Source organism: Panicum hallii, chromosome 5 (genome assembly GCF_002211085.1).
Source record: "Panicum hallii strain FIL2 chromosome 5, PHallii_v3.1, whole genome shotgun sequence".
Classification (NCBI taxonomy): domain Eukaryota; kingdom Viridiplantae; phylum Streptophyta; class Magnoliopsida; order Poales; family Poaceae; genus Panicum; species Panicum hallii.
The window spans coordinates 6,991,814-7,017,099 of NC_038046.1; the positions used below are offsets into that span (position 1 = coordinate 6,991,814).

Sequence of the window (25,286 nt, forward strand, 5' to 3'; positions counted from 1 at the left end):
TCTACACAATTAAAATTTCAATCACAGGTCAACTAACCATCAATGTACGACCTAACTTAGCAAATGATACAAATAGTGAGCAAGGGGGTGTGACACTTGGATTTATGTGGAAATTTTTTGCGCAAAATGCTATAGGTGGCAATGAGTAATTAATCTACTATAACGTGAAGAATATAAAACAGATGCGCCAATAAGATTAGGAGGCTTTAAATCCCACAAATTTGTGCCATAAAATCCTGAAGCTTTTAAACACCAGACCGCTAAGGCGAGTCTCGATGAAGGGTTTTACGGAGAGTTTCGTAACATTAAATTTTATACCATATTATCAATTTTGTTGATATGGCGAGGAGAGAGAAGGAGGGAGTTTTATGGGATGCGAGAGGAGTTTCATCACTATAAAACTTATCTGATATATTTACCTAATTTTTAGTTTTAATAACTGTACTGTAAAATTGTGCACCGAGACTGGACTGATACACGAACTTCAGCTCTCGCTGAAGAAGACTAGGTCTAGTATACATTTTTCCTTTTCTTTGTTTTCTTTGCAAAACCATCCCCTTTGTATGCCATGGATTCTACTACTAAAAACTGATACGCTGATTGATTACAGTTCCGGATAAAACACGCGAGTCGTCTCTACGATTTGCGACTGACATCGACGTGGCCTGCGGAAATCTAGCCGCTAACTGCTTGCTGCGAGCGACACGAGTCGCACTGTAGCATTATCTGGTGTGGGAAGCAGGGCACCGCATACGAGACAAGCGCCGAAGCGCGCGTGCAAACTGGCGAACAAGCGAAGCCTGCCGAGTGCCGAGTGCCGGCAGCCCGGCACCTCCAATACGGGCCTCTCGCTGCAGAGCCTTCAGGATAGACATGGCTGCCGCCGTTGCCCTCCTGCTGTTCCTTTCCGCCCAGGGCGCGGCTCCCGTCCTTGGCTTCACGAGGGGCGACTTCCCCGAGGATTTCGTCTTCGGATCCGCTACCTCTGCTTATCAGGTAACGGATGCTCCGATCAATGCTTCCGTGCATGGATTCAAGGGTTTTTCTTGCGTGCTCCGCTCGAGGCCGATTAAGTTGGTGTATCCGCGACTCATGGATCATCTTGACACCTATCGTTTACTCTTTTTGATGATCTCTACTGCAGTATGAGGGTGCTGTTGCAGAGGATGGCAGGAGCCCAAGCATCTGGGATACCTTCACTCACGCAGGTCCGCGCGTCACTCGGCGATTAATTTTCTGCAAATGAAAAAAAAATTAAAACTGAACACTAGTGTCAGGATTCATGTTTATTTAATCGATTTAAGCTAGCTAACCGTGCAGCTTGATGAAGCGGATCATGTTTTCATCTCTTTAACAGGGAGAATGCCGGACAAAAGCAATGGCGATATAGCCGCTGACGGGTACCACAAGTACAAGGTGAAATATTGGCTAAATCTCTCTTGTTTGCTGCCGTCAAATCCTAAACAATTCTCTACTCTGGAGCCTTCCCTAGACTATAGACATGTAGAGCACGATCTCTTTGAACTTTTCTTTAACTGCGAGGGCATTTTTTTTGGTTGATAGAGCTGGGGATTTGCATTCGAGAAAAAAAAAGAGCTGGGGATTTGTTACTATGCCTAACACACTAACCTTTTGCCGTTCTCTAAATACTTGTTTAAGAAAATTTAAACTCTAAATATAGAAAAAAATGTATCCTTATTCCTAACAATACAATTAGTTGTGTTGAAGCAATGTTACTACTGAATTGGAGGGTGAATGTTTCAGCATTAATTCTGGAACGAAAACTCTTGATTTGTCATTTCTCTTGACCTAGACCATCTGATGTTTCAGGATGATGTCAATCTCATAACTGACACTAACCTGGAGGCTTATAGATTCTCGATCTCCTGGTCCAGGCTTATACCAAGTACAACCGTTTTTTTATAAATAATTACTGTTATACTAAGCAATATTTTTCAGGGTGTTCATTTAAACTTTCTTGAATTGAAATATACAGAAGGAAGGAGAACTGTCAATCCAAAAGGGTTAGAGTACTACAACAATCTCATAGATGAACTAGTGAGGCATGGTAGGTCTATTGCAAATATTGTTCGAATAGTTTTATTCTGGTAAACATAAATGTATTAAACGATAAAGTCGATAATGTATGGGCATTAGCAATAGTGATAACTTTTTGGTTATTCAGGTGTCCAAGTCCATGTTATGATGTACCAGCTGGATCTCCCTCAGGTTTTGGAAGACGAGTACTGTGGATGGTTAAACCCCAGAATTGTGTAAGATATGTTGAATTTAGCTGTTACCAATACTTTCCAAGAATGAACTTCTGATTGCCATTGGCACTGCATAACGCAGGGAGGATTTCACAGCATATGCAGACCTGTGCTTTAAGGAGTTCGGTGATAGGGTTTCGTACTGGACTACTCTGGATGAAGTCAATGTTGCTGCAATCGGGTCGTATGATATTGGACAAATCCCGCCTGGGCGATGTTCTGATCCATTCGGGGTAACAAAATGTACAGTGGGGAACTCAAGTATGGAACCATATATAGCAGCTCATAACATGTTATTGGCACATGCATCAGCTACCAGACTGTACAGAGCAAAATATCAAGTGAGTAATCTTGTGCCTGAAAACAGCACTAGCGTCATAGCATTAGCAATTTGTTGATATCCGAGATTGATCCTTATAAAAGAGATATCACATTTTGCTCATGAGCCAAGGCATTAGGTTTTCTTCTAACTACACCAATACCATTCCCTTTGGTTTCTTAAATTCTATTATCAGATTGAGTTTCTATGCACCTATAGAATTATTTTGGCTTGTAGGCTGTGCAAAAAGGAGTTATTGGCATAAATATATACACATTGTGGCCATACCCATTAACAAACTCCACTTCCGATTTAGAAGCAACTCAAAGATTTCGGGACTTCTATCTTGGCTGGTATCTTTTCGACTCCTGTTGCATCAGAATTGTGAAATGCTTACAGAGCTAATGGGAAATAATATGTGTGGATTGTAGGATAGTAGAACCATTGGTGTTTGGAGATTATCCACAGGCAGTGAAGAATAATGTTGGTTCTCGCCTTCCATCGTTCACAAAAGTACAATCTGAAGCCGTCAGGGGTACTCTAGATTTCATTGGAATAAATCACTATTATTCTGTATATGTGAATGACCGCCCGTTAGAAAAAGGCATCCGTGACTTCGCACTGGACATCTCCGCTGAGTATAGAGGTAAAACAATTCGTTGGTTGATACATGATTATCATTTTACTGCTCATAATTCTGTTATATCCCTCGTTTTTTTATTCATTTATTGATATCTCTGAAACATATTTGCAATGCTACAAAATCGTCAAGCCAAATGGTACATCTAACAAAACGATTCTCTGGAGCAGGTTCAAGAACAGATCCACCCATTGGTCAGGTAAAGTTTCTAGTCGACAATTATTCAGCGACACTGATGACTTCATTTGTTTCAGATATTATGCTGTGCAGTTAGGTTTCTAATGCGAGAGATTAGATAAAAATTCACTGAAAGTTCCTCTTATTTAAAATGAGTAATATTTGGAACTTTTTCGAAGCTGTGACAGATACAGCCCTTTTATTTTATTGCAGCAAGCCCCAACATCCATTCCAGCTGATCCCAAAGGATTGCAACTTTTGGTGGAGTACCTGAATGAAGCCTATGGGAATCTTCCTGTTTATATCCAAGAGACAGGCATGTCTATTTCCCTGCTGTAGGTCTCGAAAATTTTGGCTCAGATATTCTAAGAAATACCTTTAAACCATTATGCAGATATCTGTTCCTGAAAACAACAAAACACTATCCAGACATCAATGCATCTTGTATATGCCATATTTTCTAGAACATATACTTCATTTGGTCAAAATACTTGTTTTTTCTCGGACAGATCAAACATACTTAATGGTTTTTTACTTTTCACATCTTCATGTGCTACTTTGATCATTATTTCTATAAAATATATTTACAATATAACAAATTTAGATTATCTAAGTTATGATTTACAATATAACAAATTTAGATTATCTAAGTAATGATTAAAACAAATATTCCATATGATTTATATGTTTTCTAGTAATTTCAAAAGTTATTGACAGTTAAAGTTTTTAAAGGTTTGGTCGTATCTTGTCCAAAACAAGACATTATGACCATCGAGTGCATTTGTTTATACCTTCTTCCCTCTCCTTTCTGTCTTCAGGTTATGCAACCAGAAATGGTAGTCTCCATGATACTGAAAGGGTTGATTACATGAAGAACCACATAAAGAGCACATTGACTGCACTAAGGTAAGAAATGTCAAATCAGTAAGAGGATTTTATGGTCCTTAGATGGTACCTAAATTTTAAATCGAATTAGCAGCTTTCTGAGGATGATAATAAGGCACTGCCACAACTCACAAAACTCAGCAATATCATATCAGTCCGTCGACAGATTTCATGAATTGTTCAGACAAGACCTTCTTTTCAGGAAGAACTATTGTTCAGATAGATCATAGATTTATCCTTAACCTACCTCGCTCTGCAGGAATGGAGCCAATGTGAAAGGCTACTTCGCGTGGTGCTTCGTGGACGTCTTCGAGTACCTTACAGGATTCAAGTCGCACTACGGCCTGTACCGCGTCGACTTCGAGGACCAGGCGCTTCCAAGGCAAGCTAGGCTCTCTGCTCGCTGGTACTCCGAATTCCTCGGGAACAAGGAGATCCAGATCCGTGAAGAAAATGAGCTAGACGATGCAGGATCGCACGCTCAGCAATGAATCATGTGTAGTTCACTGCAATGATTTATCATTTCTCAACATACTATGGCAGCCTTCGGAAGAAGAACCATATTTTATTTAAGTAAATAAAACTGGCAGGAGATTTACCAGATTTGCGTTAATAAAGAAAAGGTTTACATAGGCCTAGAGAGAGGGAAGGAAAAAAATGTACAAGAAACGGCACAGGTAGAGGGAGTACTATTTGTGCTAAATATTTTCATGTCAATTTGGCACGCCTTAATACTTAATTCTTTACCTACGTTTTCTAGCTCCATCCGAAGCATGTACTTCCTTTTTTCAAATGGTTCTTGAGTGCAATTTTGGCAATGCCCACCTCTTTCTCCTTTTACATCTCCTCCACCCTCTTGTTGTGCGCGACCATGACTCACAAATGCGATTTTAGAACCACCTTTTTCCACAGCCCCTGCATAAGTCCCTAACTCACTTGTTTGGCATTCTCATCCTCATCATCAATTGTCATCATCCATACTAAATTTTAGGGTTAGGAGGCAGACAACCCCAACCATAAATCGCTACCTCACTGTTCTTACCAAAGCGCAAAGCATATCTTCAAATAAATTCAAAACCGATAGCGTCTTTCAAAAAAGAATTCAGAAGTGAGAGTGTCCAAATGTGTTTTCTCTAAAATTTCTAATCAGGTAAAAAACATTGTCGTTGTCCTTATAGAAGATAAACTAAGCACACAACTCCAATTTCAAAACAAGCTCAAAAGTGAGGAATTCGAATATCTTCCTCAAAAGTTTCACTAACATAGAAGGAGCTGTGGCGGAAAAAAAAAACAAACTACTGTACCATTTATACCCTCTGTTAGTAAAAAGTTAAAACGACTAGTACTAGAACGGATGGAGTATACTGTCTCCTGCATTCCTCCCCCCCCGCTGTGCTGTGTCCCGGTTAATTTTGATGATTGGCCCGGGGCCCAAAGAAAAAGACTTCAGGTCAGCGCCAGGAGCCCAGGAAAACCCAAACCCACTGCAGCACCGCACCAGATCACCGTCGCCATGTCCGCCGCCGCAGCCGACTGGCTGCCGTCAGCGTCCGTGACGGCGTCCGGCCGCCCGGTGCTGTCGGCCGGCGAGGTGGAGCGGAACCTACTCCCGCTCGTCGACCTCGAGCCCGAGGAGAACCCGTGCCTCGCGCCCCTCCGCGGCTGCCTCCTCGCGCTCACCTCCCACCGCCTCATCTTCCTCCATGAGCCCTCTCGCTCCGCGCGTGGGCTCCCGCTCGCCACCGTCGTCCACGCCTACCCTCCGCACCGCAGGCACAGCCACAACCCCCTCCGCTCCCTCTTCTCCTCGTCCTCGTCTTCCTCGTCGCAGCACCACCGCATCCGCCTCCAGATCTCCATGCCGCCCGCGCGATCGGAGGTCGTAGCCATCGTCGTCACCTGCAAGGCCGACGTGGATGTCTTCTTCGGGAGGCTGATCGAGGCGATCCGCGCGAGGGCCTGGGAGATGACACCCGCGGCTGCTCCGGCGAGCGGCGCCCCGGTGGCGGAGGGGGCCGCGCCGGCGGAGGACATCGCGATCCGGATGCCCGTTGTCGGGGTCTCGGGGATACTGCGGATGGAGCAGGAGTCATGGGAGAGCGCCGGGCAGAACTTGCAGGATGCCTTCCAGGATCTTAACGCCCTCATGGTTCGAATTGCATAGCTATTATATCAGATTGATTACCATGGTCTAATCTGAACTCAATTATTATTTTTCACTGGTCCAGAGCAAAGCTAAGGAAATGATGCAGCTAGCAGAGAAAATGAGGCTAAAGCTATTAACAAACTCATCTACTGAATCAAACTCCAATGACGAAGAGATGGGTTCTAAGCAAGACATGCAGGATTTGCTATTGAGTGTTGGCATTGTGTCTCCTGTGACGAAAGAAACTGCTGGTGCTTTGTATCATCAGCAGTTGTCACTGCAGGTAACCTGCACTTGCTTGTTTATGCATTTCCAGTTTTCTTCATGTAAGAATTAAGGTATTACTGATCGTGTAGCTTTATTTGGACTGCCAATTGGCTTTGGTAGTGCATGAATTCTGTAAGAAGTTGATGTAGATTGGACCAAATATTCAGTTTAGAACTTCATCGCCATATGGCTTATGCACAACAGTATATTGCAGTATAAACTGTTTGATAATCATGACCTCCATCCTCTGGGAACCTTGACTTCTATTGAGTAGTAATAATGAGTCATTTACATATGTCAGCTAGACACCTAGTCCATTTAATATTTTACAACAACAACAACAACAACTTAGCCTTTTGTCCCAAGCAAGTTGGGGTAGGCTAGAGATGAAACCCACAGAAAACAAGAATAAGAAACACAAAAAGGGCACAAACCAAAGGAAGAGTTAGGAGTTAAACAAAAAGTAACAAAAATCACGGTTCAGGTACGTTAATTGCTAATCTCCAAGCGTTTCTATCCATAGCTAATTCCTTAGCGATATTCCACTCCTTAAGGTCTCTCTTAACCGTCTCGTCCCAAGTTAGTCTAGGTCTACCTCTACCTCTCTTAACATTATCGCCCCGCTTTAAAACTCCACTACGCACCGTCGCCTCGGGAGGCCTCCGTTGTACATGTCCAAACCATCTCAACCGATGCTGGATCAACTTCTCCTCGATAGGTGCCACCCCGACCCTATCTCGAATCTCTTCGTTCCGGACTCTATCCCTTCTTGTATGCCCGCAGAACCAACGCAGCATACGCATCTCTGCTACACTCAGTTGCTGGACATGTCGCCTTTTTGTAGGCCAACATTCGGCACCGTATAACATCGCCGGGCGAATCGCCGTCCTATAGAACTTACCTTTTAGCCTCAGTGGCACCTTCTTATCACAGAGGACGCCCGAAGCCTGCCGCCACTTCAACCAACCAGCTGAAATTCTATGTCTAACATCTTCATCAATGTCTCCATCTTTCTGAAGCATTGATCCTAGATACCGGAAAATATCCTTCTTGGCCACCACTTGACCTTCGAGGCTAACGTCCCCATCCTCATGCCTAGTCGGGCTAAAGTCGCACATCATATACTCGGTCTTGGTCCTACTCAACCTGAACCCCCTCGACTCTAACGTGTGTCTCCACAGCTCTAACTTCATATTAACCCCTGCCCTACTCTCATCAACTAGCACCACATCATCAGCAAAGAGCATACACCAAGGGATATCACCCTGTATGTCCCTTGTGACCTCATCCATCACCAAAGCAAATAGATAAGAGCTCAATGCTGACCCTTGATGTAGTCCTATTTTAATTGGAAAGTCACTGGTATCGCCATCACATGTTCGAACACAAGTCATCGCATCCTTGTACATATCCTTGATGAGGGTAATATACTTAGTTGGGACGTTGTGTTTTACCAAGGCCCACCACATGACGTCTCTCGGTACTTTGTCATACGCCTTCTCTAGATCAATAAAGACCATGTGTAAGTCCTTCTTCTCCTCTCTATATCTCTCCATCAACTGTCGTACCAAGAAAATCGCCTCCATGGTCGACCTCCCAGGCATGAACCCAAACTGGTTTTGGGTCACCCTTGTCAATCTTCTTAGACGATGCTCGATAACCCTCTCCCAAAGCTTCATCGTATGGCTCATCAGCTTAATCCCCCGGTAGTTAGTACAACTTTGAACATCTCCCTTGTTCTTGAAGATCGGTACTAATATACTTCTCCTCCGTTCCTCCGGCATCTTGTTTGACCGGAAAATTAGGTTAAAAAGCTTAGTTAACCATACTACCGCCCTCTCGCCCAGACATCTCCACACCTCAATGGGGATGCCATCGGGACCCATTGCTTTACCTCCCTTCATCCTCTTCAGAGCCTCCCCGATCTCTGCCTCCTGAATCCTCCTCACAAAGCGTCTGTTGGTATCATCAAATGAGTCGTCCAACTCGAAGGTAGGACCCTCATTTTCCCCATTAAACAAATTGTCGAAGTATTCTTGCCATCTGTCCTTGATCTCCTCATCCTTCACCAGAAGTCGATCTGTCCCATCCTTGATGCATTTGATCTGGTTTATGTCCCTTGTCTTTCTCTCGCGAGCCCTAGCTATCCTATAAATGTCCTTCTCTCCTTCCTTCGTACCTAGCCGTTGATAAAGGTTATCAAAAGCCTGACCTTTCGCTACACTTACAGCTCGCTTTGCAGACCTCTTCGCTAATCTATAGCCCTCGATGTTGGTCGCGCTCTTGTCGAGGTGAAGGCGTTTGAAACACTCCTTTTTCTCCCTAATAGCCCTTTGCACCTCGTCATTCCACCACCAAGTCTCTTTCACTTCTTGCTTGCCTCCCCTACTCACACCAAACACTTCTGAGGCCACCTTCCGAACACATGTCGCCATCTTTAGCCACATATCATCTACATCTGCTCCTTCTTCCCAAGGCCCCTCGCCTAGCATCCTCTCCTTAAACGTCTGTGCCTCTTCCCCTCTAAGCTTCCACCACTTCGTTCTCGCAATCTTGGCACGTTTGTCCCGGTGGGCACGTACCCGAAAACGAAAATCCGCCACCACAAGCTTGTGTTGGGGGACAACACACTCCCCAGATATCACCTTACAATCTAAGCAGGCACGTCTATCCTCTCTCCTAGCAAGGATAAAATCGATTTGGCTCGAGTTTTGTCCACTATGGAAGGTCACTAGATGGGACTCTCTCTTTCTAAAGAGGGTATTCACTAACAGCAGGTCGTAGGCCAACGCAAAATTCAAAACATCCTCCCCCCCTCATTCCTACTACCATACCCGAAACCCCCGTGTACTCGCTCATATCCTACATTAGTCGCACCCACATGACCATTGAGGTCTCCTCCTATGAAGAGCTTCTCGCTGATAGGCACGGTACTAACCATGCTATCGAGGTCTTCCCAGAACTGACTCTTGGAGCTCTCACTAAGACCTACCTGAGGGGCATAGGCACTGATCACATTCAGAACCAAATCTCCAATGACCAACCGCACTAGGATAATCCGGTCGCCTTGCCTCCTAACATCTACAACTCCATCCTTAAGGCTCTTATCGATCAAGATGCCTACACCATTCCTACTCGAAGTTGTCCCCGTGTACCAAAGCTTGAAGCCAGAACCCTCCACCTCCTTCGCCTTCTGGCCCTTCCATTTAGTCTCCTGCACGCATAGAATATTTACACGTCTCCTAATTGCTACATCGACCATTTAGTATTTTACCATTACTAGAATTTAGTCAAGAGCTCTAGGCCTATCTTCATCAGTGGGAAAGGGGTACATTACAGGAGAATCTCTAGAATATTATCATTTAGTAACACATCAAGCATCAAGAAACTACAACATTCATAGTCTTGTATATTCAATTGGCAGGAAGGCAGGGACACAAATTTTGTCCATGCCTTCAGAGTTTCCTTCTAATCTGAGGCATGCAGTTGCATATTCTCCTCTTCTCCTTAAGCTGTGCTATACGAAGAGTTAGATTTGTTATTTACTAATGATTATTTTGTCCGTTCATTGCCAGCTGGCGGACTTTGTAAGAATACCGCTTGAGAAAGCAGGGGGTATGATGGCACTGGTCGATGTCTATTGTCTCTTCAATCGTGCCAGGGGAACAGGTCTGTGGTTTTTCTATTAGTAATATCTAAATAGAATTCCCTTCCTAATTGTGTTCTGAAATTAGTTTTGTTTTTTTTCTAGAGTTAATCTCACCAGAGGATCTTTTGCAAGCATGTTCGCTCTGGGAGAAAGTTGATGTGTATGTATATGGTGCTTTTGATGATTACTAAACTACCAAAATCTCTACTTTCTGAACAGAATTTAAGGATGATGGGAATAGCAAAGAGTAGTTAGTTTAGTGCCGTTCCAGCTGGTTCATCACCAGCCATTGATCATGGTTTTGATGTTTTGCTTATAGATGTTGATTTGTAATGAGCAGCCCAGTCATGCTCAGGAAATTTGATAGTGGAGTGAAGGTGATCCAGACCAAGACACATAGTGATGAAGAGGTAAACCATTGCAACAATAAGTCTTAATGCATACTGAATGGCCACTAAACCACATATTGCAGCCAATCAGCATTGACTCTGTTAGTGGGTTATGCTGCCACCACTATTTTTACTGCACTTGTCTACATTTGTGCTTCTGCCACTAGCATTTTTTTAGCACCAGGCACTAGTACGCTCTGATCTTTTTCCTCAACAAACATAGGTATTTGCAAGAATCTCGTCACTTGCACAAAAGCCGGATGCTCTTCAGAAAGGGATTAGCCCAAGTGATGCTGCATTCACTCTGGGAATCGCACCAGCTTTAGCAAAGGAGCATCTTCTAAATGCAGAAAATAAAGGTATGCTATGGTTTATATTGAAGTATTTTGCAAGTTATGCGTTTGGTTCGGAGATGAAACTTAAGTACCACTGTTTCTCTCAGGCTTGTTGTGCAGGGATGTCAGTCCAGATGGATTCCGCTTCTTTGTCAATTTGTTTAATGAAATTGATGCCCAAAATATTTATACGTAAGTAGATCACACCCTGCCTCCCTGCAGGTTCCTTTTGAGAGATTATGCCCTGTATTGATTTGTGTGTTTTCCAGGCAAAAGCCACATGGACTGTACCACGCTTGGATCTCTGTTGCTATGGCGTCTCAGTGACACTGGTCAGATCAGCTGGAGCATGTTGCTGCAATCCTTTGAAAACGTTTGATCAAAGTTTTGTCTGAATATCCCACAATTGTGTATCATGTAACACACCTAAAGACGTGCTGTAACACATTCATGTATTTTGTTGAATGAAAGCAAATTTGAGTGCAAAGTACTCTCTCTCAGTTGCTCTTTGGCATTAGATTCATTAGAATACACGAGGATTCCGTAACCTTCCATGTTACATAATGTAAGCCACGCATTCGGCACGATCTCATCATTACGTGGTAGACTGGTAGTGTGGCCTTTTGATCTCAGAAACAATTAGCAATTCATACCAGGCACAGCGCTGATTTGGCAGAACAGAATGTAACTATGGGCCTGTTTGGATTCTTTGGCAAAAGGGCAAATAGCAAAAAATTTGCTCTTTTTTTTCCATTTGGACCCAAACACCCTATGGCAAAAAGGAAACAGCAAAAACAGATAGCAAAAGGAAATAGCAAAAAAATTGCTCTTTTTTTTCCATTTGGACCCAAACACCCTATGGCAAAAAGGAGAAAAGAGGTTTAAATGAGCTTTTGCCAAACCCTATGGCAAAATTTTTGCCCTTTGGATCCAAACACTACCTATGTAAGGCAGGCCTGTTGATTGCCATATCCAAAAGGAACAGAAGGCATCTCAAAAGAACAGGATGTTTGCGGCACATACCAGATGCAGCAGTGAGTGGCCAAAGTTAATGTACACTTGTACAGCAAAGCATCTCGGATATGTAATCCAACAAAAAATCTAGCAATCCACATCTGGCATAGCAATGTATCGGCAAAAATTTATGGCAAAGCATGTAAATTTAATTTACGACACATCTCCAAACATAAGTACACATGATTGACAGAGTCAGTTTTGTGAAACTGGACAGGCAATAATACCGAGCCAAAAACAAAAACATAACCGAATCTGGCACTAGCCCCTCAAAAGAGAGCTAGTTTCTTTTTCTTCACAAACACTCACACTATCTATTGTAGATTGTATAATCTTATAATATGTAATAAGGCAGCAATAAGTTGTTCAGACATCTTCCTCTTCCTGGGAGCCCTGCCGAAAAGCTTCAAGCCTGGGCAAACAGATGGAATGAGAATACTGTCAGTTTCCAGCAACAATTTTTCGGAAGTTAAGTCACCAACAGCTATAGCCGATCTTGTACAAGGAGTTCAAATTTCGATGCTATGCAGAATTGCTAGTATGGTGTACTGGTAGTGCAGAACAGAAGAAAAATGCCTGTCCAAGACAGTTCAACTTCGTTCTATGCCTAACAAAACTGTTAAGACAGGCAGCTGGCCCCTCAGGCCCATGGTTGCCTTGCTGCATCAGGATTCAGGACTTGAGGTCCTTGCGCAAGCCTGGTTGACGGTTAGATAGGCGAGGATCTCCAGCGTTGATTTGGTTTTCTATAAGCCAAACCCTAGGAGCCCTTGCCTGTATATGGGCGTACACTGCACCTCCATTAATCAATCTATTATTCCCGTGTTCCAATCTCGCTTACAGCAGCACTGAAATCCTGACTACACTAAGGCAGCTATAACAGAGCTATTATGCATGCCTATTTCAGCATTGAATATATAATCAGAACAAGCGCAACAGCTCACAGAAGTATTCAGGCAAAGCACAAACAAGTCATTAGCATACAGCTATCTTACCTTGTTGGCGATGTTGTTGGAAAGCCAATCAAGCCCCTCGTACAACCCTTCACCAGATGTAGCACAAGTGCTCTGGATGTACCTGTGTTCCAGGGGATAGTTTTATGTTAATATTAGCATAGATATATCTTCTAGATTCCAGAAAAGCAACAGTGATATTGGCAATTATTTGAGAAAAAGATATAATAAAGCACTGCAGAATGGAGATAAAGATTCAGCCCAATCACAGTATCTCAAGTGGTGTGAATTAATACAACATTGGTGGTCCCAATGAAAAGATTGGATAATATTCATATATCTTCACATCCTATAGAAATGATAATTGAACCAAAAACACTTCAAACATACGATGTACTATATACTTGCAAACGTGTCCAATACAGACTCCAACAAATTTCAGAATGTCAGGGCAACTTCAACCATGCTATGTGAACAGTAATGAAAATAAAGTTTCTTACCAGTGCCGCTGGCGCAGGGAATGCAGGCCAAGCTTGTCAGTAATTTCAGCAGCATTCATAGCGTTAGGAAGATCTTGTTTGTTTGCAAAAACAAGCAGCACAGCATCACGCAGCTCATCCTACAACATAGAAAGATATCTAAATCATTAGGAATTAGCTCGATTAGATTGGATAAAGGAGCAGAAAAGTTCTACCCAGTAAGCACTTTGAAAGAAAGAAAAAGATACATGAATGGTGTCAGAAGCAGAAAAAAGCATGCATCATAAGCTGCTCAGAGGGCTCTAAGAAACTTTGTTTGGCAAGCCAGTTTTAATCTGCAAATTCATTATTGCAATATTGTTGAAACCAAAACTTCTTTTTTTTAAATAAACAAAACTTCATTTATAGACTGGATATTTGCAAAGTGGAACTTTTTACTAAAATAACACTAGCATGTTACCTCATTCAGCATCCTGTGGAGCTCATCCCTAGCCTCAACAACACGCTCCCTGTCATTGCTGTCCACAACAAAAATGAGACCCTGCGTGTTCTGGAAGTAGTGCCTCCACAGGGGCCTGATCTGTTGTGAGTTTTTGGCACAAAGAATCAATAAACAGCTAATCCACTAAAAGTTTTTTTTGAAAATAATAATGCTATGGATCTTGACAGCAGAAACTATTTGCTAAGAGTTCAGACTATGATAGCCCATCTGAGATATAGCTCAATTATAAGCACAATTAAGTACCTTGTCCTGGCCACCAACATCCCAAACAGTGAAGCTAATGTTCTTGTACTCGACAGTTTCAACGTTGAATCCTGCAAAATTCAACGATAAGCCAACCTGTAAGTTATAGCACACATCTTCCATATTTTACCGATTTCAGATATACTAGCACATGTTCTGTATGTCTTAACAAATATTACGGATCGAATGTTCCTAAAAAAGATGATATGTCCTCAACAAAACCATTTTGGACGAAAATGAGTGAATGCAAAAAGAACAATGTTCAGGAATCATGATTGAAATTGCTCGACTTTTACATGGCTAATACCATTATAATTGAATTATAGCAAACTGGGTAATTTTCTCAAACTGTAAGAAAATGTAAGCCCCAAATGTGAATGGTCACCACGTTTGAGTTTGCAGTTCAGAAAATAAATGCGCTGTGCAGTTCACAACATCTTCCGACGGTATAGATTAACATGCAAAGGAGAGCATATGGTGGAGGAAGGGCTCACCGATGGTGGGGATGGTGGTGACGATCTCGCCGAGCTTGAGCTTGTAGAGGATGGTGGTCTTACCGGCGGCATCAAGCCCGACCATGAGGATCCTCATCTCCTTCTTGGCGAAGAGGCGGCTGAACAGCTTCCCGAACGAGAGCCCCATCTCTTCCTCTGCCACAACACAAGACCAAACAGGTTTCAGCCAACCACGCACAGATCCACATCCATAGACACTCGCTACGATTCCAACACGCGTAAGCAAGCCCATCCCACAGGAATTCCGTAAGGAATGGATCCCAGGTCACGAGATCCAAAGTAAGGCGCGGGATCGAATCGGATTCGCGGGAAAAAGCAGAGACACGCGAGCGAACATATTTGCCAACGCTAGCGTGAAGCCGAAGCTGAATCATGCCGTAGCGGGGGAAAACGGCAACCCGATCGCCGGCCAGACGATCGAGCGGATCAGATCCGCGAGGCACGGGGCGGAATTCATAACAGCACGCACGAAGGAGAAGCGGGAGCACTCACCGAGACGGTGGCGAACGCCTTCCTCCGCCGCGCGAGCTCCCTCCCTAGCTCCCCTTTGCCCCTGCGCCGCCGGGCTTCTGCGATCTGCGTGCGCGGATCGGCGGAGGCGGGAGCACAGGTCGGGAGCGACGACGCGAGCGAGCGACTGCGACGGGAGGCTGTGGCTGGCTGCGGTGCGGTCCGAGCGGCTGGCCCGAGGCGGGCTGCGATAAAATAGAGAGGAGGAGCGCTCGCGCGGGGCCCGGCCGAACCGACCCGCGGCGGGCGGATGGAGCCAGATCCTGACCGGGACGCTTCGCGTGAGGCTGCCGTGTGGGGGCTTCCAGGCATGGGCCCAAATGGAGGCTAGACAAAATGGGCTAGTGGCGTGTGGCGTGGCGCAGATTCGATCTTAGCCGCTCTTTATTCCGCGGGCCGGGAAGTGGGCAAGTTTGTTTTGATCTGGGCTGCTAGTTGGATGCGACGCTTCAGGCGGCCCACCCTGCCTAGAGTGCCGCATCTTGTTCTTTTGACCGGTTGTCGAAATTGAGTCGGCTCCTTTTGGTCGTTTTGTTCTTCTTTCCGATGACTCGTTCTCTTTTTATTCGAAAAAAAATCTGGCTAGAGTGCTCTGGCGTGGCAACTACGGTAATGTTTGCTAGTACTTGCTAGTGTAGTACACATTTTTTTTTTTGAAAAGAAATGTAGTAGACATTTTGCAACTCTGTCTGCGCACGCATGGGCCGATGACGAACCTTCCCGCACACACATGACCTATTGCTGGAGTATCTACCTGTCACATCCGGTTTTAAAAAGTTATATACATGCAGTAGGATCAAACTCATACATATATGATAGATGATACAAGTGTATATCCAAAATAATTTTATAACGAAAGAGAGTATTAGAGTACTTTATTACATAACCAAAAGTCTTAGGGTGCGTTTGGTTCAGCTGTGATCTGTGAAAAAGCTACTGTCAGATGTCTGCTGTGAAAAAGCTGCTGTCAGATAGCTGCAGTGAAAAAGCTGAAAGTCGTTTGGTTCAAACTGCTGTGAGTTGTCGACTGTGAAAAAGTTATATATTGTTTTTATGCAAATTGACAGTATACAATATTTCTTTGTGATGACCAAATTCTTTTTCCTTTAAATCTTTATTTTTATATATATGAAAATATTTAGAGTTAACTTTTTTATTTTTATTTCCTATATATGAAAATCTTTATTTTCTTATATATATTAAAAAGAATTGAAAGAGTATATATATGACCAATAGTAGGTGTGCAGTTTTCACAAATTCGGAAAAGCTGCAAAAGTAGGGTACAACCTGCTTTCAAATTTGTACTATAGAAAAGCAGCTTTTTCAAAGCAGCTGCAGAGAAGTTGAATCCCGCTTCTGCTTTCTGAAAGCAGAAGCAGGTTCAGAAAGCTCAACCAAACGCAGCCTTAATCAAGAAAGTACAATAGAAACTAGACACATCTTTAGTTTGGGATCCATCATGTTATAGACTCATGCATGCATATAAATAAATATGTGTATATAGAGAATTATTGGGATCCGAACATGATCAAGAACCACTTGCCTTCCTCAAAGCACTGCCGCTGCTCAGGGGCGTCTTCAAAGCCTTACTTTTGCGGATTCTCGAACTGTGCACTATTTATCGCACCATATAAGTTCATACAAGCAAACAAGTACAACATACAGTACACCAAATAGTGTAAACAGAACAAAGCTACTCGCACGTCACAAGGATTATGTGAGCGCAAGAATCGATGAAAACGGAGATAAAACGGAGAAGTTATGGCTAAAATATGGTTTTAGAATCTTATTTGTAAAAGATTTGAAACTCTCTTAACGAAGAAACAGAGAGCTAAAATATAAATAAACATATAATCTAGGGTTTAGATTTGAAAATAGAGAGATTTGGACGACGGGTTATATTTTAGAAAAATCCACGGGTTAAAATAGAAGAAAAAGGACTGTTTTACAAATACTTTTGAACTAGTATGGACTACGGGTTGATTTCATAAAAATAGAGGGGCTCTTTTGTAAAATGCCTAGGGTTGACCGGTACTAGGCCGTTTGACCCCGGTCTAGATCTAATCTAGACCGTGGGATCTAGATCTGATGGCCGGGGGGGGGGGTGCGGGGTGCGGTGCGGCGCTGGCGGGGGTTGGCTTGGGTTTTTCCTGGAAGAAAGAGGGGGCGACGAGGAACACGTTGGCGGGGTCGATGCGGGCGCGCGGGACCGGGAAGGTGGCGCGCCACGGAGGGGCGGCCGGGCGGCGCTCCGACGAGCGATTGCCGGCACAGGAAGGTGAGAGAGAGGGGGGGGGGAAGTGGCCGACGGCGGTCCTTACCCCAAGGCGAAACTCCCACGGTGGTTCATGGACGGAGGGAAGCGACGAGCTCGGCGCGGCTAGGGTTTGGACGATGCGGATGCGGCAGCTGAGACTTGATGGGTCAAAGGGTGAGTCCTGGCGGCGCTTATATAGGGGCGGCTAAGGGTCTAGGCGTGCGGGACAGGCGGCATGGGGAGGCGGCATGGCCAGGTCAGACTTGAGCTCGAGTTGGGCTCGGTCGGGGGAAGAGGAAGGCCCTGACAGGTGGGGCCCGCCTGTCGGAGGCATAGAGAGAAGGAGGTGGGGCAGGCCGGGAGTGAGAGCTGAGCCGGCTGGGTTGGGCCGCGCGGGAGAAAAGGAAGGAGAAAGGAGAGAGGGAAAAGAGAGGGAGATTTGGATTGGGCCTAAAAGAGAAAAGAGGGAGGAAGAAAAAAGAAGATAAGCAAATTGATTTGAATTTAAATTTAAAAATTAAATTCTACTAAAAGACAAACAATAACATAATATGTGGCATGGAAATGCACAAGTCTATTTTCCTTATATTTCTTCTTATGGCTAAGTAAATTATTTATTCTTATGGCTAAGTAAATTATTTATAGTTCACGATAATACTCTAAATTCAAAATAAATTAAATAAAACTTTAATGAGTCTGCAATAATCTAGCAAAATTTATTTAGATTCTAAAGTTAAAAATTAGGGTGTTATACCGCCTCGGTGGCTGGGTTCATGCGTGCTTGTCACCGGCACCTCTTCACTAGTTACTTCTAGGCAGGTGTTCTTGACTGGCAACAATATTCACTAAACATTAAGGTCATGTCTCTATTCTTCTAACTTATTACAAGCTGCAATAGCAGGAAACTAGTTTATAGTTCAATTTGTAGTTTTTTTTATAAGCTGAGTGGTTGAATTGAAAAACTAGACCACAAATTGAGCTGTTTAGATCAACTAAAGCCTTGTGTAACATCTTTCTACAATTAGCTCGATACAAACGAGGCCTAAGGGACCTTAAGCATCCACACATGCATTCTTATCAAATCAACGACGGAGAGAAGTCACCTGACACGAACACACATTCAAAAGCACACGAAATGGAGTAGCAGAAACCTGTCATTTCAGTTGATCAGTATCTAGCTAGCTAGCTGCTACTGCAAGCGGAGCATGTGCATCTCGCATCAGTCACACCGCGCGAGCACTTGATGCCACGGCATTCCAACTTGGACAACCCGATACGGCAGCGTAGTGCGTGCGCCGTTAGCCGACAAGTTACAAGTTACCATGGCTTCCACAGTGGATCATCCCAAAAGCTCGAGCCCTCCCACTTTCACATCCCCACAAAGGCCAAAAGGATCGAGACTCGAGAGCGAGAGCTGCCGCACCACGGCATCTTCACACGCCAAAAGACACAAGCTTAATCGCCGCCAGCCACCTCGCCACCAAACCAAAATGCCACCCAAATCCCCAGGAACCGACACGTAATTACACGGCCGGTGGATGGAAGCAGGGAGCGTGCGCGCCCGCGCATCACCACCAACGGCCGGACGCCAGCGAGCTGATCGCGGCGGCCGCGCAGGAGACGGCGTCAGGCACGACGGCGGCGGGGGGTTGGACCTCGCCCCCCTGGCCAGGGCCGGCCGAGCCGGGCGCCTCGAACAGGGTCTCGATGTCGTCCTCGAAGCGCCCGGCGTCCGGCAGCGGCAGGCCGCGCAGCTGGTGGTCGTCGGACGGCCAGCCGAGCGCGCGGGCGCCGCGGGCGGGGTACCGGGCCTCGAAGTCGGCGGGGTCCATGCCGAGCGCCGGCAGGATCTCGGCGATGGCGTTGTCCACGTCATCCTCGTCGCGGAGCACGGGGCCCGGCGGCAGCGGCGCCAGTGGACCGGCCAGCTCGTCTTCGGGCTCAGGCTTGGGCGTCAGAAGCGGCGCCGGAATCGGATCAGCAGCCTTGGGCAGCAGCCGTGCCTCCTCGTCGACGGGCTCGGCCTTGGGCTTCAGAGCCGGCTTCGGCTGGGCCTTGGGGACCGGCTGCTCAAGCTGCTGCAGGTAATCCGTGTAGCTGCTGATGTCGAAGTTGGTGATCGCGGCGTGGCCCCGCAATTCCAGAGCTGCGAGGTCGTAGGCCCGGGCTGCCTCCTCCTGGGTCCCTGCACGCAAAGAAAGAAGATCCAAGGGGACCAGCCAACAATTCAGAAGTACATTGCGTGGGCCTTCACAGCAGCAGCCAGCAGAAGCATGCACAAATCATCCAAGAAGAGTAGAAGACATGCAGATATCAGAATTCAGAATGCAAAAATGCAAGTTACAGCTTGCTACTACTAGTAGTAGGGACACAGGTATTGCCAAACGGGTAAGAACGCTAAATGCATGATGGTATAGCAGCAACTTTGTGTGGAACGATTTTGTAACAAAAATGTCGTTTCTTGAGATCAGTAGCAAAACGCAATTGAAGGCCAAGGAAAGGGACAGGTACCGAATATCCCCAAATAGAGGTACTTCTTGCAGTTAGCATAGCCTATCCTGGCCTCCCACCTGCCATTGCGGTGGTGCCTGCAAATCCAAAGCTCTCATAGTTCTATCATTCGCCAAGAAAACAATTCAGACTTGCAGGAAGGGTGACAAACTAACAACAGAAATTTGCAGTTCAATTGCAGATAAGCGAGAAACTTCATCCTTGTTAGTGACATTGAACAGCTCAGAATCACTGAATCACTTAAGGAAGATGCACTGGCAGAACCACTGCGGCAGTGCTTGATTGGATAGATACAGAGATACAGGTGATGGTTCAAGCCACGTGTGCGTGCGGTGCGAGCTTACTTGGCCACTCCCCTGTACTCGGAGGCGCCTCTCGAGAAGGAGCTGCTCCTGCGCCGCAGAGCGGCCAGGTACGCCTCCCTTGACATGCGGTGCATCGTCTCATGCTCGTGGTTGTACAATTCCAGCTGCATTAATTGTTCACAGAGAGAGCTTTAGCTTCACACTATGAGTAGCAGCAAAGTACAGTACTGAGACAACAGACAAGGAGAGACGATGCATGACACTGAACTCTGAACTTACTGGGAAGTTGAGTTTACATTCTGATGACTCTGAGCCCCAGTACTTGAGCGCTGCAAGATCATAGGTGTGGGCTGCTGCCTCCTCATTGTCAAAAGCTCCTGCCAGGATACAAGATTAAGAATTTGTATTCCTACGTTCTTGCATTTGTAAAGGTAAAGCCAGCTATACATGCGTCTGATGGTTTTGTGCCAACGTTTCTGAATGTCCAGCATACAAGGGGACACACAAAATGCAGTCCTTTCAACTTTACCCAAAAGTTGTTTGTTCAGGGGGAAAAAACCTTTACCCAAAAGATACCTTTTTCATCCACACTCGATTGCTCTATTGTTGAAAATATTGGAGAAACTAGTTGCAGGTCCGGAAATCGAAATCAATCCAAACAACACAACAAATTCCAAATAATTGGGAATCATAGCATGGAAAAGTTTGTGAGCTTTTTCTGGATGAGAGGCAGGGAGAGGATCTTGAGTTCTTGACTCACCAAGATAAACTGTTGGAGGCAAGCAGACCATCAGACATGAAACATCCGCACATCACACGAATGCCGAGGCAGCCGAGCAGAAATCCGAAACACAAAAATTCAGAAGAAACAGAGAACAATGTCAGGCATTTTGCTACAACGTGAGGGCCCAAATGATCAAATAAATGGGAGAGAGACCGGAGAACAAAAAAAAAAATCGCATTTGTTCTTCAGCTGCACACAAGAACAAATACTTCACCTTGCCTGCCCTTCTTGCTCTTGGCCGGACACCGAGCGTGCCTGTCCCACAGGTGAGCCTCGAACTTCCCCGTGGCCCGGTGCCTGCATCAACGAACACGGGGACGCCGGACGCGTCTCCCACTCAGAAACCACAAGCACAGAACCCAACCACGTCGCCGGCGAAGAGAAAGATTAAGCCTTTGGCCGATTACGCCACCTGGTGACGCCTCTGTAGATGGAGCTGTTCCTCCTGAGGACGGCAACGGCACCGCCGGCGGCGCCATTCTTGGCCCTCCTGCGGCTGCTCCTCTTCTTCTTGCCGCCGCACTTCGGCGGCCACGACGCCGGCACGTAGCAGGAGCCCGACGAGGACGCGGCGGAGGAGACGCAGGAGAGCGATGAGGAGGAGGAGGCCCGAGACGAAGGGGAAAGCGGGGTGGCCGCGCAATGCGGCCTCGTCGTCATGGCGAGTGGCCCAGGGTTTAGCCCGTCCCGGCCGCGGCTTCGCTTTCTTGGCCTGTGATCGCTCTCCCTTTGGCTCTGTTGTTTGAACGGCTTGGTGGTAAACAGCAAGCGTGCTGACGGCAGAGTGGCGTGGGTGGCTGCTTACTACTAATGGGAAGAAGATCCGGGCCGGCCGGGGCAGAGCAGGTGAGCCTGCCTATATGGAGGTGGAAATGGCTCACCACACCACTGCTCTTTTGGAGGAGGGATTAACCATGGTTAGTTTCACTGAGAACAGGCTAGTGCTGTACGGTGAAAACCAGCAGTACCAGGCCGGCCAGCTGGGCCCAGCGGTCAGCGGCGGAGCCGTGCGTGTAGACTGGAGAGGACAGTGTGGGGGACTGGAAGGGTTGGGACTTGGGAGCAGGGCTTGGTGGGTGGGTGCAAGACGCGCATCGCTTGCGTGGGTTTATGTGAGCGCCGGCGCGGCGACACTTGGCCCCTGAGGCCACGGCGACCGGCCGACGGCGAGGGAGGCGAGCCTTTTGCTGTCAAGTCCCGGGGAAGTTTGGCATCCGCGCTGCAGGGACACGCGAAGAGCAAACAAGTCTCGCGACAGAATGCTGAGGGGCCGTGCAGCAAAATCTGGGCGTCAACGGGGCTCCAATGCGAAAGAAGCCGAGCTCACTGGTCGGCGTCGCTACGGGTTCTTGCGTGCCCCCAATGGGTTCGCCGTTCAGTGGGAGCGAGCTCCCTGGCCTCGCGAGCAGACACGTGCGCCGGTGTGGGTGCGTACGTGCTGGTGACTGGAGGCACGAGCATTCTCTGTGGTCTGTACGATTGTAAGTTGTAACAGCTGTGTTGTGGAGGTCACATCATACATGCATGGAAGTAAGCATAGCTACCAATGCGCCATGACCAAATGCTTACCAACCGATGTATAAAGCCCGGTAGTTCACCACGTGCATCCACTCCAGATTTATTTGAGTAGCTTTAGGGTTAGTAAAAGTTTGATCGGCTAAACTTACAAAAGACAATAAATTTGTGGGCTAATTTTTCCATGTATTTTGCAGTATCCGTTGCATGGGCCTAAATCCTTGAAAATCAAGATTCTATTGCAGCGAGCAAACTCGCCACTAACATATTCGGTTCTTATAACATGCCTTTTTTTATTAAAAAAAGAGAACATACATGACCGACTCGTGGCAAGTTGGCCCGGACTCATTTACATGTTGAATTCAAGAAGCACTCATTTCTTTTCAGATTATAGTTAAGAGAAGGCACTCACATTTACGTCCCAATACTTTCTTTAAATGCACGCTAAGAACATGTTTTATGCATTTATTTTGATATTACAGGTAAAATTGGTCAAATTAGAGTAGTGTGCTGAATGATAGGGTTCCATCTCATCTCCGGAAGTCGGTAATCGTCCGACCTTCAGACCACAGACTAGTCACGTCCCGCAAAACGGGCTCTTAACCATAAACAAGTCAAAATGAGTAACCTTGGTCACACCATGCTGTTTCAGTTGATTTATAGTTTAGGTAGAATTAATAGACAAGATAGAAATATATTAGATCCATTATTGACATTGTTTTGATTGATCGGTCCACATGCAGTGCAAAGGGAATGATGGTCAGACCGACTTCCTATCTTTGCACATTATTTTTAGATAGCGCAAAGAAAGTTGCAGCTTCAACCTCCTCAATTGAAGGTGCAGCAACACGCTTCAAGACCACCAATCTCGTGACAATCTGTTGTAAAATTAGTAAGCCCCAACGAGACACATTTCCGCTGGCAGCTGTTAGGAGTCCATCGTACAAGCAGCCTGTCGCAATCAGCTACAAAATGAAAAGCAATGATCAAAGTCAAGTTTTTCCGACATGTAAAATGATAAAAGAAGTAGTGTGCAAGGAGCATGGCTCCATTAGACTATGATTGTGATTTTGGTTATTATGTGATAATATAGTCAATGGGACTTAACTAAGTTCGTAGGATTTCTAGTTTCATGGATGGAGTTCAATCAATATACAAGATGGTCCAAATTGCTGTTAAGATGTCCAAGTTATAGTGAAAATGTGTCCAAATGACAGCCGTGATGGTTTGGATAAGCCCCAGCATGATTACATGTGTCGATTAAACCGACGGTATGAACTTATAACGGGTTGGTGCCTTTGGTGAGTTGATATGGCGATCAAGTGAAGAAATCACACTAGCACTGGTTGAACCGAGGCTTTAAGAATGGAGGCGTTGGTGCAATGAGGAGATGATATGGCAATCAAGTGAAGAAATGACAAAGGCATTGGTCAAACCGATGGTGCAAAAGAAGGCATCGGTGCAAACGTGCTGTGTGAAGAAAATAGAGACACTGGTTAAACTGACGGTGCAAAAGAAGGCGTCGGTACAAGCGTGCTGTGGTTACTCAGTACTCACGTTTTGGTTACAGAAGGGTTTCCAAGCAAAGTCTCCAGAATCGGTTAAACCGATGATTGCCGGTGCGTTGCGTCGGTGCAATGACGTCAGTGCAGGATGGCGGTTGGAGTTTAACGGCCAGTAGGTAGGCTAAGTGTGACCGGTTAAACCGATGGTGTCGACCGGTTTAACCGACGCTTTTTGGCAGAAAAGCAAGTAATGGCTAGGAGTGGATCTCTAGCCTATATAAGGCCTCACTCCGGATCATTTGGGGCTGCTTGAGTTTGTAAGAAGCTACCCATGCTCTGAAGAAGTTTTCCAAGCCACCTAGGAGCTCATTGATAGTATTCTTAGATTTAGCACAAGCTTTGAGGGTATTAGTGTTAGGATTAGCTCTAGAGAGAGTGAGAGAGTAAGGCGTTGTTGCCTTGTATGCTGGTTCTTGAGTGAACCACAAGTTATATCTCGGTGTGCTGGCCCCTTAGAGTCTTGGTGGCTCGCCGGTAAGTCATCGACCCTCCGGTTCCGGCTTGGTGTGTAGCGGCGACGGCGGTTTTGTGCCGGACGTGAAGATCCCCATCCGTCGTGGAGAAGCTCCTTAGTGGAAAGCGGCATCAAGATGACCGGGAACTTGGCGAGAGCCTTGGTGGCTAAGCCTTCGTGACGAGTCAAGAAGAGTCCCGGAAGAGACTTGATGACCGGGAAGCAATGCTCTTAGCGAGTATTTAAACAACGTAAACTAGGGGTGGCCGATACTACGGGATAAATCTTCATGTCAAGAGTTTGCTTTCTCTCATCCTCTTCTTTTAAGCTTCCGTATTTTTTATGCAATGTTACGTGCCTTTACGTTTTTTATATCTTGTTAGGATTAGCTATAAGTTGTAAAATTGTTTAGGATGAGGTTTTCACACTACTTGAAATCTAATTGCACATCGGTTATATGTTTTAGTTTATATTTTATACTAACTAGTTTGAGCTATAAGTTAAAATTTTAGAATTGCCTAGTTGACCCTCTCTGCATATTGGGATACAAGCACCGATTCTTTTCCCAGTGGAAGTACCCTAACGTACCGATTCTTTTCGTA

The 25,286-nt window shown here is 45.6% G+C and overlaps 4 protein-coding genes across 5 annotated transcripts; 2 read left to right on the top strand and 2 right to left on the bottom strand.

The window, feature by feature from the left end:
- Nucleotides 1-726: 726 nt before the first annotated feature.
- On the top strand, nt 727-5,030 carry LOC112895449 (beta-glucosidase 5-like). Its single transcript, XM_025963397.1, has 13 exons — nt 727-996; nt 1,145-1,208; nt 1,358-1,416; nt 1,831-1,906; nt 1,997-2,068; nt 2,186-2,273; nt 2,353-2,611; nt 2,827-2,942; nt 3,021-3,235; nt 3,400-3,428; nt 3,620-3,722; nt 4,225-4,312; nt 4,551-5,030. The coding sequence occupies exons 1-13, from the start codon at nt 874-876 to the stop codon at nt 4,780-4,782; spliced, it is 1,524 nt and encodes a 507-aa protein (XP_025819182.1). The 5' UTR covers nt 727-873; the 3' UTR covers nt 4,783-5,030.
- Nucleotides 5,031-5,748: 718 nt separating this feature from the next.
- Nucleotides 5,749-11,564, top strand: LOC112895450 (vacuolar protein sorting-associated protein 36). The gene is made up of 8 exons (XM_025963398.1): nt 5,749-6,440; nt 6,520-6,720; nt 10,280-10,373; nt 10,456-10,513; nt 10,694-10,763; nt 10,966-11,101; nt 11,185-11,269; nt 11,347-11,564. Exons 1-8 carry the CDS (start codon nt 5,805-5,807, stop codon nt 11,402-11,404), a joined length of 1,338 nt encoding a protein of 445 aa, XP_025819183.1. The 5' UTR covers nt 5,749-5,804; the 3' UTR covers nt 11,405-11,564.
- Nucleotides 11,565-12,208: 644 nt separating this feature from the next.
- On the bottom strand, nt 12,209-15,469 carry LOC112895451 (ADP-ribosylation factor 1). Of its 2 annotated transcripts, XM_025963401.1 has the most exons (7): nt 15,276-15,469; nt 14,763-14,918; nt 14,269-14,339; nt 13,984-14,103; nt 13,545-13,663; nt 13,087-13,168; nt 12,209-12,503 (listed from the first exon to the last, which is right to left on the bottom strand). In XM_025963401.1, the coding sequence occupies exons 2-7, from the start codon at nt 14,908-14,910 to the stop codon at nt 12,498-12,500; spliced, it is 546 nt and encodes a 181-aa protein (XP_025819186.1). In that variant the 5' UTR covers nt 14,911-14,918; nt 15,276-15,469; the 3' UTR covers nt 12,209-12,497. The 2 variants fall into 2 exon arrangements, with proteins under 2 accessions (XP_025819186.1, XP_025819185.1); XM_025963400.1 differs by lacking the exon at nt 12,209-12,503 and having other exon boundaries at nt 13,078-13,168.
- A 3,649-nt stretch (nt 15,470-19,118) lies between these two features.
- LOC112891845 (AP2-like ethylene-responsive transcription factor At1g79700) lies at nt 19,119-21,810 on the bottom strand. The gene is made up of 7 exons (XM_025958831.1): nt 21,563-21,810; nt 21,365-21,447; nt 21,127-21,135; nt 20,646-20,743; nt 20,406-20,530; nt 20,062-20,138; nt 19,119-19,735 (listed from the first exon to the last, which is right to left on the bottom strand). Exons 1-7 carry the CDS (start codon nt 21,808-21,810, stop codon nt 19,119-19,121), a joined length of 1,257 nt encoding a protein of 418 aa, XP_025814616.1.
- Nucleotides 21,811-25,286: the final 3,476 nt, after the last annotated feature.